General features: G+C 34.9%; 1 protein-coding gene across 2 annotated transcripts; it reads left to right on the top strand.

The window, feature by feature from the left end:
* Window positions 1-7,490: 7,490 nt before the first annotated feature.
* Window positions 7,491-13,607, top strand: LOC131161298 (protein ARV 2-like). Of its 2 annotated transcripts, none has more exons than XM_058116957.1 (9): window positions 7,491-7,785; window positions 7,883-7,930; window positions 8,168-8,254; window positions 8,478-8,523; window positions 8,603-8,685; window positions 8,783-8,877; window positions 10,751-10,817; window positions 10,953-11,028; window positions 13,308-13,607. In XM_058116957.1, exons 1-9 carry the CDS (start codon window positions 7,699-7,701, stop codon window positions 13,412-13,414), a joined length of 696 nt encoding a protein of 231 aa, XP_057972940.1. In that variant the 5' UTR covers window positions 7,491-7,698; the 3' UTR covers window positions 13,415-13,607. The 2 variants fall into 2 exon arrangements, with proteins under 2 accessions (XP_057972940.1, XP_057972941.1); XM_058116958.1 differs by having other exon boundaries at window positions 7,559-7,785; window positions 13,238-13,607.
* The last annotated feature ends 205 nt before the right edge of the window (window positions 13,608-13,812 follow it).

Raw genomic sequence — 13,812 nt, forward strand, 5'->3', positions numbered from 1 at the left:
GCCCCACAACAACAACAGTAAAGAAGGGGAGAATGGAAGTCACATCAACTCTTCGAAGCCCAGACAAGTTAAGAGCACCTCAGCTCCTTGATTTCTCTCAGCCGGTGCATTGGGCAACACCCAGTAGCCCCTCCCCCACTTGGACTTTCTACACACAGCAGCGCCGTCCCTTCACTTGGATTTTTTTGACTTTAAGCAGCAAGCAGCCAGCCTCCCCCGGCTTTTCTCTACTCGGATTTTCGGCCATTAGTGGGAAGCCCTCCAGAGTTTCAAATCTCCATTTTATTCTCACACAGAACCACACAACACTCCCTGTGCCTGCAGGCTGCAATCAGTGCTGCTCTTCTCTCTAGCCGGTCGTCTTCTTCGCTACAGGCTGCTCTGGTGACTCCAGCTATGTATTACTAACAGTATATTGGGATATTTGGTTGTGCCAATTTTTATTAGTTGTTTTGAGAGTTTTGTTCATAATATTGGTGAGATCTTTCCATCTTACTACATTTGTTTATATACTCTTGTGTATTTGTAATGCTCCTGCCTTTTGTACCCACTTTGTATACATTTTGGTGATTGTGGATTTGGATGTCGTGCTTGGTGGACGTACCTCGACATTTGAGGAACCCACGTTAAATTTGTTGTGTCTCATTTTTATTTATTTCTGTATTATGTCATTGATTTACTTGTGGGAATTGTTTGCATATATAATTATTTTTTCCAACAAGTGGTATCAGAGCCGTGATATTTATACGCATTAAAGTTTTGTAAATCATGGATGGTAATGTTGGTCGTATGACTAGTTTCAATAGAAACAATTTGGTAACTTGGAAAAAAAAAATATAAGATCTTTTAGTTTGCAAAGATATGGACGGAACTATAGTCGAAAGCCTAAAGACATGAGTGATGATGAGTGGAATAGGCTTAATAGAAAAGTTGTTGATGTCATTTGACAATGGATTGATGATAGTGTTTTTCATCATGTTGCTACCGAAATTTCGGCATATGAATTATGGAAAAAATTAGAGGGTCTTTATGATAGAAAGTCGGCTACAAATAAAACTTTTCTTTTTCGAAAATTGGTAAACTTGAAATATAGAGATGACGGTCTTATTACGGAGCATTTGAATGAGATGAAAAATATTATCAATTAACTTGCTACTATGAAAATAATTTTTTATGATGAGTTGCAGGCTCTAATGCTACTTAGCTCTTTACTTGAAAGTTGGGGGACTTTGGTTGTGATAATTAGTAATTCGGCTCCCGATGGAATTGTTAATATGAACCAAGTAACTAGTAGTTTGTTAAATGAAGAAATTAGAAGAAAATCAGTTGACTCTTCTTATTCAGAGGCACTTATGACAGAAAATCGGAGGAGAGGCAAAAGCAAAAGTAGATATTCTCACCATAATGATAAATCAAGAGGCCGGCCTAGCTCAGTTTTGAAAAAAGATATTGAATGCCACTATTGTCATAAAAAGGGGCATATAAAAAAGGAGTGTAAAAAATTGAAATTCAAGGAACAAAATAAAGAGAAAATTTTTGAGAAAAAGCATGAAGACACAACTTTTGTTGCATTGATGCTGATCTTATGGTTGTTTGTGATGAAAGTTGTACTAATTTGACAAGTCAAGAGACTGATTGGGTTATTGATTTCGGTGCATCATTTCATGTCACTTTTCGGGAATATTTCTTTACTTCTTATTCCAAAGGAAATTATGGAGTTGTTCGGATGAGAAATGAAGATTTGTCAAAAATTATTGGCATGGGAAATGTTTGTTTGGAAACAAATCTGGGATGCAAGTTGGTGCTCAAAGATATGAGACATGTACCCGACATTTGACTAAATTTGATATCTACTGGAAAGCTTGATGATGAAGGGTTTGACAACCATTTTGGTGATGGAAAATGGAAGCTCACAAAGGGTAATTTGGTGGTGGCTAAAGGCAAGAAGACTAGTACACTATACATGATGTAAGATAAAATTGATAATGGTGTTGTGAATGCAATTAAGAGTCCCTCTTCCACTGATTTGTGGTATAAGCGGCTTGAACACAAGAATGAAAAAGGAATGCAATTTTTGTTAAAAAAAAAAAAAAAAAAGCTCATACCAGTAAGCAACATAGAGCTTCTTTTCGTACAAAGTTTGTAACTAAAAAAATTAAATGTTCTAGATTTGATACATTCCGATGTATGTGGTCCTTTAAAAGTTAAATCTCATGATGGTACACTTTATTTTGTTACTTATATTGATGATTTTTCAAGAAAAGTTCAGGCTTACACTTTGAAGACTAAAGATCAAGTTTTAAATGTGTTTAAGCATTTTCAGGTCAAAGTTGAAGGGGAGATTGGAAAGAAGGTGAAATGTGTGCGCTCGGATAATGGTGGTGAGTACATTGACCTATTTGATGAATATTGTTATAAACAATACATTAGACATCAAAAGACCGTCAAGAAAATCCCTCAAAAAAATGGTATTGTCGAAAGGATGAACTACACCATATTGGAGAAAATGAGATGTATGCTCTCTTATGTAAAGCTGCCAAAATCATTTTGGGGTGAAGCAATGAGGACGGCGGTGGACTTGATTAATTTGTCTCCTTCAACTCTTTTACTTGGTGAAGTTCCCGAAAAAATTTGGAAAGGTAAGGATGTCACTTATGATCATTTGAAAGTGTTTGGTTGTCGTGCATTTGTTCACATTCCAAAAGATGGAAGATCCAAACTTGATGACAAGACAATGCAATGTATTTTTCTTGGATATGAGCATGATTAATTTGGATACAGATTGTGAGATCCGGTTGACAAGAAAATTGTTAGAAGCCGGGATGTTGTGTTTTTTGCAGATCAAACAATTGAATATTTTGGCACAGTTGAGCAACCACAATCTAATGGGAATGATTTTGTTGACTTAGAGTCATCTTCTCCACCTTTGGCACATGATGAAAATATGGAAGATGTTCTTCCACCTCTTGAAGATGTTGAAAATGATGGAATTCCTAGTGATGTTGAAGATGAAAATGAGTGGGAACAACAAGTTCAAGAGCAAGCTCCATTAAGAAGGTCTTCAAGAGAGTCAAGACCTTCAACTAAATATCCATCAAGTGATTATGTTACTCTAACGGATCAAGGGGAACCCAAAAGCTATCAAGAAGCCATGAACCATGAAAATAAAGCTGAATGGATAGAGGCTATGCAAGAGGAAATGAAGTCCATAGTTGATAATCATACTTATGATTTGGTTAAACTTCCTCCTAGAAAGAAAGTTTTGAAAAACAAATGGGTGTTTAGGTTGAAAAATGATGGAAAGAATCTTTGGTACAAGGCTAGGCTTGTGGTAAAAGGCTTTGGTCAGAAAAAGGGAATTGACTTTGATGAGATATTCTCACCGATTGTGAAAATGTCATTTATTCGGGTTGTTCTTGGCATAGTAGCAAATTTGAATTTAGAAGTTGAACAACTAGATGTGAAAACCACTTTCTTACATGGTACTTGGAAAAGGAAATTTACATGGAACAACCGGAAGACTTCAAACAAAGAGAGAAAGAGAATTTAGTGTACATTTTAAAGAAAAGTTTGTATGGGTTGCACCACGGAGATGGTACAAAAAATTTGATTATTTCATGATTGATCATGGTTACTCAACAACCTCTTCAGATGATTGTGTGTTTGTGAAGAAATTTCCGGATGGTACTTATATTATTCTCTTACTCTGTGTTGATGATAAACTTATTGTAGGACAAGACTCCTCCAAGATTGATAAGTTGAAGTTGGAGTTGAGCAAGTCTTTTGCTATGAAAGACTTGGGACCGGCAAAGCAAATTCTTGGCATGAGAATTATTTGTGATCGTGAAAAGAGGCAAATTTGGTTGTCTCAAGAAAGGTATATTGAAAAAGCACTTGAGAGGTTCAATATGGATAAAGCAAAACCTGTTGGTTGTCTACTTGCTAGTCACTTCAAGTTTAGTACAAAAGAAAGTCCTACAAGGGAGAAAGACAAGGAAGACATGAAGAAAATTCCTTATGCTTCGGTTGTTGGTTCATTCATGTATGCAATGGTTTGCACAACACCAGATTGAGCTCATGCTGTTGGAGTTGTTAGTCAGTTTCTCTCTAATCACGGGAAAAGAGCATTGGTTAGCGAAAAAATAGATTCTCTGATAACTTAGAGGCACTTCGAAGGTGTTTTTGTGTTTTGAAAATGGTAAATCTATACTCTATGGATTCATGGATGCCGACATGGCTGATGATGTTGATTCTAGAAATTCTAATTTAGGTTATTTGATGACTTTTGTAGGGGGAGCTATGGCATGACAATCAAAATTACAGAAATGTGTTGTTCTATCTACTACGAAAGCCGAGTTTATTGCCATTACTGAAGCTTGCAAATAATTGTTTAGGTTGAAGAGATTCTTGAAAGAGTTGGGGATAAAACAGGAAAGGTATGTTCTTTATTGTGATAGCTAAAGTACAATTCATTTGAATAAGAATTCTATTTTCCATTCAAAGTCAAAACATATTAATTGATGCTAGATATCATTGGATTCGAGATGTGTTGGATAAGAAATTATTGCAGCTTGACAAAATTCACATCAATGATAATGGTTCAGATATGATGACAAAAGCATTGTCTAAAGACAAGTATATGAAGTGTCGAATTTTGGTTGGATTGGTGGAGTCGTCCCCATAAGTTGAGAGGGGGAGATTTGTTGGGTTTCCCTCCTTATAGGGCCCCATGCATTAAATGTGGGTCAATTTTTTCATTGGTGTTTTGGCTTCTCCAGAAGCATGCCCAGCTGTTCCTTGACTTCTCCTAGTCGGTGCATTGGGCAGCACCCAGCAGCCCCTCCACTTAGACTTTCTACACATAGCAGTGCAGTCCCTTCATTTGGATTTTTTGACTTCTAGCAACAAGCAACTGTCCACCCCCAATTTTTCTCTATTCGGATTTTCGGCCATTAGTTGGAAGCCCTCCAAAGTTTCAAATCTCCATTCTATTCTCACATAGAACCACACGACACTTCCTCTGCCTGCAAGCTGCAACTAGTGCTGCTCTTCTCTCTAGCTGGTCGTCTTCTCCGTTATAGGTTGCTGCTCTGGTGACTTTGACTGTGTATTACTAATAGTATATTGAGATATTTGGTTGTGCCATTTTTGGTTGGTTCTTTTAGGAGCTTTGTTCATAATATTGGTGAAATTTTTCCATTTTGCTACATTTGTTTATACACTCTTGTGTATTTGTAAGGCTTGTGCCTTTTGTACCCACTTTGTACACATTTTGGTGATAGTGGATTTGGATGCCGTGTCCCGTGGACGTACCTCAACATTTGAGGGAACCATGTTAAATTTGTTGTGTCTCATTTTTATTTATTTTTGCATTACGTCATTGATATACTTGTGGGAATTGTTCGCATATATAATTATTTTTCCCAACAGCTTGAAGGTCATTTAATACAAGAGAGACCATCAATTTTCATAATATATTAAAAAAAGATTGTCATGACCTATTTGGGTAAGAATTTTAGTCGGGAGGAAAGTAAAATAAGAAGTAAATTTATTTTTCACTATATTTTTTCTCAATACTAAATACTACTAAAAATAAATATTTGTTTTAATATGGTTAAAAGTTGAGAAAAATAAAATGTAAATGGTGTGTAAAATTATATTTTTATTGATTAATTTTGTATATTTTTTTGTTTTCTTTCTTACTTTCCTAGATAACCAAGCACTAAGGGGTGTAATTTACATAATCCTCCATAATGACACAAATCACTTTAATTAAGACTCTTTAAGACACTTAAAGAATGATGATTATAATTACGAATATTTCATGCTAAGTCTAATGTTTGGTATTTTAAGACTCTGTAGGACAATCCAAAATACTGTAATACACTCTCAAAATATACCATGATTATGTTACTTATGTTTTATCTCAATACTGACTTGAACATTTGAGAAGATCTTGGAGATTATCGAAAATCTTTCAAATTCTTTTTTTTCTTGGTTGCAGATGATTGCCACGATTGATATGAAATCAAGTTTAATTTTTGACATTAGTACATATATGCCACCAAAAAGCTGTTTATCCTAAAATTTCTTCACTAGAAGTAGGAAACTCGTAGTGAGAAGAGAAATGAACGCGGTAGACCCCAAGGTTTCGTTTAAGGATATTCTTTCTAATACTCGATTAAATATAGGAGTAAGAAGTGGACAATGTATGCAATTAAGGTTAGAGCAACATAGACATGATCTATATTTACTTTTTTTGCTTCTCATTTTGCTATGTTTTAGAGCTTTCAGAGAGATCTATTGTATTTTAAGAAAATAAAACCATGTGATTGAGTTTGTCATCCATGAAAAGATTGAAGAGTGAAAGTGAGCATATATATAAGTTGATATTTATTAGTTTCAAACAATATTTAGGACAATTTATGGATTACACTATTTGATTTGAATTTCTTTATTGAATTAGCAATTTTTTAGATTCATGTCATTGGTTTTTGACTATTCAAAAAACCAAAGTTATTTGTAGGGTTAAATAACCTGTTTTGAATTTTCAATATGGCTTTCTAGAGAGTAGTTTCATCTTGTTTTTTGTTTTTGTTTGTTTGTTTGTTTGTTTGTTTTTTTTTTATTACATAGGAACTCCAGCCACCAACAAGTCCCTCGGAGTTTCTTGTAACATTTATTCGCACTTCTTTTTTGCTGCCTTCCTTTTATTGTAATATATTCATTTCTTATTCTTCTTTAGTCTTTTTGCAATTTTTTTTTTTTCAGTTTGAGTTGAGATTGAATTTTGTTCATACGTTGATAGGTTATCAAATCTCAACAACTAGATATCTACTATACTATAGTATGCGGCGACAAATTCAATTTTAGGACAACAAAATATTTGTGTTTAGGCTTGCAATTCTTCTGCTATGAATTGAACAAATATTAACTCCTCTTATATTTAGTCTTTGTTCATTCATTTCATTCAATTTCTAACAAAATCATATATTTTTTTTCCAATAATCTAAAATTGAATTATAGTTAATTTTTTTCTAAGCATAACGAACTAGGTGACATCGTCATTGGAAAAATCAAGTTAGAACTCATTTTCATTGAAGGATAGCAAGTTTAAAATATTATAGCAGATAATACCGTATAACCATAAAAAATGTCTAAAATACCCTTACAATGATTCATAATTTTTCCAAAGCACCCTTATAACTATCTATAACTATATAAAATACCCTTCGGCTTTTATTTATTTTCTGTACAATTATTATTTTTAAAATAAATATAAAATTTTAGATAAAGCAATGGAGCACGTATATAAATTTTGTTCTTCCATTCCTAGTATATAGAGTTTTGTTCCATACCAGTGATTCACTACATACTTGAGTTGGGAAGGAGAAAATTGTCTTTAGAAAAAACAAGTTGCTGTGCCTAGGAAGAAATCGTGTTTTGAAGAACACAATTTTACCTTGGTGGCCACCACGTAGATTCTCCGAGGATTCTGCTTGGTGCAGCGCAATAGTGAGATTGGTAAGAAGCGGCTTCTTTCGTTTTCATTCTATGTATTTCCTGAGACACTCTCCATCAATCTGCAATCTTCTCTGTGAACATTTTCTGTTTGATTGCTGGAATTCGAGTTTGATTCTCAATCCGCATATGGGTTGAAACTCATTGAAAGAAATCGGAACTGGAAGGAGAGCCGTGATGGATTTCAGATGTGTTCATTGTGGGCATAGGATCAAAACTTTGTTCGTGCAATATTCACCAGGAAACATTCGATTAATGAGATGTGTGAGTATTTCCCCCACCTTCCCTCAATTTTTTGTTTTGTGGTCTCTTAAAATTCCATTTGCATTTTGACAATTGTCTGAAATATCTGGCTTGGTAGGAGAATTGTAGAGCAGTTGCAGATGAGTACATCGAATGTGAGATCACGGTAAAACCCTAGAACGCTTGACTTTAAATCTAAATTCTTTTCTATATTATTTTTGAATCTTTCTTCTCTACTTGTCCGATTGTTTCTTCTCATAATGGGCTTCTCCCGAATTCCCAATCATCAAATGAATTTAGATTTGGCTGATGTTAATAACTTTCGTTTGATTTGTGCTGTGGGGATTTTGATGAATTGAATGCTTTTTGTTGAAGTTTTAACGCTTTATATAGTTTCGTCTAGATTCTTCTAATTGATTTGATTCTGCACAAGCCAAAAGCATATCGACATCTACTCTTCAATGAGCGCAATCTAGCAACCGATTCTAAGGTACAAAGAACTTAATTATAGGTTTTTAATGCCGTTTTTTCTTATTCATGGAGGGTTTCGATTTAGTGAAGAATTTTTTTAGTTAGTAAGATCACACCATTTAGTTGAACTATACTTTATCTTCCCAATGCTTGTGGAGTATTGGATTTTGTAAGAAGGCTTGTCCATGACTGTTGTATATTTATGACTTGACATGGTATTGTCTGTTTTGACCACTTTACAGGGCTTATTATGGAGGTTAACTTTCAGCTACTTGTTTCTAGATGCTTGTATCCATTCAATATGTTTCCATTCTTTTTGAAAATTATGAATCATTTAAAATTTCTTGGACAGCCTTAGCTATCTTAGACAGGATACTAGTTTTAAAAAAGACTGAAAAAGAATGGCGTTTGTTCATGAGTTTTTCTTCGCTAGTTTGGAGATGTCAAAAGGTTTGTTTATCAATTTCAACCATTGACAATCTTTAATAATGGTTTTTTGGATTTTATATTGTGCCTAATGTTATTTATTAATTGATGTCAACTGTAGGTTTTGGTGAATGTCTTCTTTGGGAACTTCTTATTTTTTTGTATACTTCTTCACGGAACAAGGATAGTGCAGAATACATCAGATATGGGCTCCAGGTTTTATTTTAACCTTTAAAAAACTCCATGTGCATGAATCAGCAAATGCAGTTTAGGTCTGGAAGACTGTTACTTACAATTGAGACAGGACCTTGGGAATTAATTAGTACTAGTGTATTCTTGTGCAATGCACAGTAATATTTTGACTGTGATATTACTTAAGAGCATTATTGGTGGTGTTCTCTTTCATCCTTCTACTAGCTTATTAGTGACGTTGGTGTCTAAGTTCTAGCTTAGTTGTTGTACCTTGACACACTTTAGCTCACTACATGAGATACTTATTGGAAGGGAAGAAGGCTCTTTCTTTGCCACCTCTCTGGAAGAAGCTTTGGTATAATTGCTTTCTAGGATGTCAAACAAGAAAGCATCTTTTTTATTTCTTTCTTCTTTTGATAAAAACTGTACAGGAGTTTATAGTAAAGAAAAAAGAGAAATCAGATGAATTGAAATTGGCACTACCTTTTTTCTTCTCCTCTGGCCTGTAATGAAGGATCCTTTGGAATTGATTTAGACTGAACATGCGGTAATTTATTATACTATATGTAATACAAGTTTGGGGAACAAAATGTATCCTTTTATTTTCAATTGCCTCTAATGGAATAAGAAGTCTACCAAAGCATTCTTGGCAAACTTGGGTAGAGTCCAGGTCTCCAAAACCTGATGTTGCAGTTTCAAATTCTATAGGATGTGATTTTGTTTTAATGAGTTCTAGGCAGCTTTGGAGTATGCTTTATCATGGACCGCTGGTTGTCTTTGTTGTCTCTTCCTGTGCTGGGCAATGGTGTGTTGGTTGTGTGGGCTTTTTTGTTGGTTGTTGCTTATAAATAGACTATTCTTCAGCTTTGCTTCATTCCAGGCTGAGTAAATCCACGACACATGTTAATATGAAAATGATAGAAGTGTGTTGCCAAAGTATCATATGCCCAATTTTGTTTTCGAGTAGAACTAATAAAGCCCTTATATCTATCCTCATTTACTTTGGTGAATGGAGAGTGTGTTTGGGAGAGAGCTGGCATGAAGTAGGAGCTGCAGTGTTAGTTTCAAACACGGCCAAGTCAAATGCATATTGTTGAAGAACATATGCATATTTCTTGCTGTGTAGCGTACATTCGTCATGGTTGAATGTCTTGTTTGGTGATACACATTGGTCTTAGTGGACTCCGATGTGATTTCATGTTGCAGTACACAAGGGGCAAACAATGCTTTGGATGAGTCATATCCAAGAACAATTCAAATCTTCCATAATAGATATTGCTGAATATCACCCATAGTTACCTTGATCAAAATTCATATAAAAATTATGTTCGTACTTTGCAGGTAAATTATTGTGATGGATGAAGTGAGTAGGTGTTTGAGCCTTGAAGTGTTACATGATAAATGTCTATTGGCAAATTAGAAAGAAGTATTTTGAGGCTGTAAGGCTGGTCATTTTTTGTTGTAGAAAATATGGGTAGTTGAGAAAATGAGTGTGGATGAAATGGTCAATGAGTATCAAGACAAATAGAGGGTAGCTGATAAATTAGTGTTAAATGGCATTGAGAACAAGATGAGAGAAAATCAATCAGGATGGTTGGTTATGTTAAAAAAAAGTTGAATGAGGCAATGAGTGTAAATAGAAGAGTAATTTGGTTCAAGATGAGGGTGTGATAGGGCAAGAGGAAAGCCCAAGAGAAATGTGTCTTGAGTTTGACCGAAGGCAACATTGCTTTAAAATGCCAATAAATGGCAGAATGTTATAATTTGATCATTGTAGCTCAACCAGTATCTTCGATGAGTGTTTGTTTTCAAACTTTTGTTTTTTATTTGTTGTTTGTGTGTATGTGTACGCATGCATGGGGTACATGTGTGTGGCTTATTATTCTGAGTTGTGCAGGTACAAAGGCCTTTTGCTTGCAATCCTTATTTCAAGTTACTTGAAGATTTTTCTTATCGCCATTATGGTATGGTCTGATGATGTTTGTTGATCATCAATAGTAGCCTACTAGTAGAAAATTATTGGAATTATTTCTAATATTTCTTTATCCTCTCTTCTAATGTTAGTTAAGTATATCTTACTCGGAAAATTATTTTTCCAGGTCTGGGAATTTCCATCATCTGTGATTTTCATTGTTGATATATTTGTCCTATCATCCAACATGGTGGCCTTGAAAGGTCAGAGATATAGTCATTACAGTTTTTAGGACATTGAAAATAACCTTTATGCATCATTTATCAAGTTGTTAAGGATACTAGTAATTCTCCCATAGCTCCTTTCTGTTGTCATGCTCTTAATATCTTGAAAATTTTTGCTTGTGCTTAATGAACAAATGTTGTGTGGGTTCCAACACAAATTTTTTCAACTATGTCTATGATGTGAGTAGGTCAATAACTTCTGTATTATATTTAAAAAATGCCATTTTTGAGTAGTTCTATTTCCTCCAGTTACTAGCTGCATCCACAAAATTTGTTCATTTCTTCTGTTGGCCCGATCAGTGCCCAAGTGAGCTTTAATTCAATTCAATGCATTGTGGAAACTTTAATCAAATCACAACACAATCATACCGTTAATCAAACTAAAAATTAAAGTATAGAGATGGGGAGAACAGAGTGGTGGACATATTTATAGTGGTTCAGCCCAATGGATACAAGATAAAGGGGGGATGACTTAGATGGTTTGGGCATTTGAAATGCAGGCTAGTAGTACACTTGTAAGGAGGTGTGAGTTTGTTATTGTTTTTGGTATTAAAAGGGGTAGGGGTAGACCTAAAATAACCTGGAATAAGGCAACAACAACAACAAGATCTCAATGATTACAAATTTACAAGTGATCTTGCTGGGTCACAACACCATTTACAATAGGTAAACCTCATTTGAGGTATAACACAATTTTGGGTCAAGAGGGAGTTGAATCATGAATGAGATCACTCATTGTGGTGCTTGATCATCAAATGAAATGGAAAGCAGGCAAAACATTAAGCTGTCTTTCCTGACCATTGTTGTGCTTTATGGCTTGCATTTCGATACTTTGCCCCATTGTCTGTTCGTTTATTTTTTGAATTAACTAATTAAGGTTTGTGCATTTTGTTTCACATCAATCTTTGGCCTTATTATGAATGGGCTGAAGGAGGATTAACTCTCACTATGGATTTTAAACTTTTCAAAAAATTCAAGTCAATATGTCTTTTTCAGGAAGTTGTGTAGTCTTGAGTTGTAGGTAGTTTTACTTTTATTTTTTTATTATTTTTTTGTTTTGCTTTTGACTATGATATATTTTTATTAGAAAAAGGAAGCTAAGTATCATTCAAGGAAAGCATTTTTTTTTTTTTGGGGGGGGGGGGGGGGGGGGAAATGAAATTCATTGAGATGGAGAGAAGATATAAAGGATCCTCTGAAAGCAGGGGAAAAAAGGAAAAAGAAAATACAAACAAAACCACCCAGTCTCTCTGGAGACATGAAAGATAAATCCTTTTGAAACACCTTGAAGAAAAGCTCAATGAGACACCATGAAGAGGAGAGAAGAGAATAAACATCAGATCTACAAAGCCATCCAATCTCTCTGGTTATCTGAACCAGAAGAGAGCCCAAATAGATGCCATAGACCCAATGCTATCCCATACCAGTGATAGTGTAAGAGAGCATCCATTGAAAATAGCGCATTCCTTTCCAACCAAATGCACTAGAGCACAGCAAAAATAGCAGAATGCACCCATGTATTAGCATCCTTATTCCTCTCAAAACCTTTGCCAGAGAGAAGCAAAAAAGCTTCCAACGGCTCTAGGCGCACTGAATTCTCACCAGAAGTAACTATGGCTCTTGTTGGTTTCGCTTATTGAGGAGTTGGATACAGCTTGGACATTGCAAGAGCAACACCATGAGGATTTTCCTGGTGGAATTAGGTTTATGGATGCCTTTGCTCCCTTCCCTCTCTCCCTCCCTCTCTCTCTTGGGAGTTGGGAGTCGTAGTTAGGTTTGACCCCATGTAATTATGTAATTCGTTGATGAAACATGAATGTAAAAGAAAAGAAAATTAGTTTTTTGGTAATGAATGATGAGCTGGGAATTCCTATGCATATTTGCTTTGGATTTAGCTTTGTGTGTGCACATCAAAATCTTAACATGTTTCCTTCTAATTTATATGGTATAGAAAAATATTTCAGAGCATGATTTTTCGTGTTTGATGCTTTGGATTTGTTTGCATGCATAAATGAGCTTAATTAGTTATGCATGACAAGCCTCTCATATAATATGTTTTATATCAAATCCTGCCCCCACAACCACTTTTCAGTAGTGAATATAAACTCTGCATGACTGAAGTTTCTCAAAAAATATGTCTTATATGAAATAATGTTGAGGTTATTGATGATTGTTTTCATTTTTTCAGTAGGGAGGTGCAAACTCTGGCTGTTATCACCAATGCATATTGATTCCCTCTCTTTCTTTCTCTGTACCAGTTACCTCAGGGTTGGCCATGAATAAATGCATGGTGATCTGCTTCCTAGCACATGCTGCTAAGTTCTTGACCTGTCAGGTTTTTGATATGCTGTGTCAAGATTGTTGAGATACTGAACATCTTCGATCCTCAACACCGTGCCTGCCTTTGTTGCCGTTCCAGTTCGGTCAGGATTTGGTTTTCTTGCTTTTTTCCCGTGAAATACTGGCTGCAAATGTGAATTCAAGATCTCAATGCGCATCATTTTTTAGATATCGAATTGACTTTTAGGATGGTTAATGATAAGTAATCCATTTTTCTATTTTTGTGTGTGGATAAAATCAATGTGTTCAGTTTCACGAACCATCATAATGATCAAGGGACAATTTTAATGTTGAATGTTGGCATAATTTCAACAAATTAGAAACCATTTAAATGTGAAATGTTGAGAAAGAAATATAAAATTGTTAAATTGCCTTTTGCAATGCGAATACGTAGAAGGTAGAACATAAAATTAATTAATTTTG

The sequence above is a fragment of the Malania oleifera genome, chromosome 8 (assembly GCF_029873635.1).
Source record: "Malania oleifera isolate guangnan ecotype guangnan chromosome 8, ASM2987363v1, whole genome shotgun sequence".
NCBI classification, from domain to species: domain Eukaryota; kingdom Viridiplantae; phylum Streptophyta; class Magnoliopsida; order Santalales; family Ximeniaceae; genus Malania; species Malania oleifera.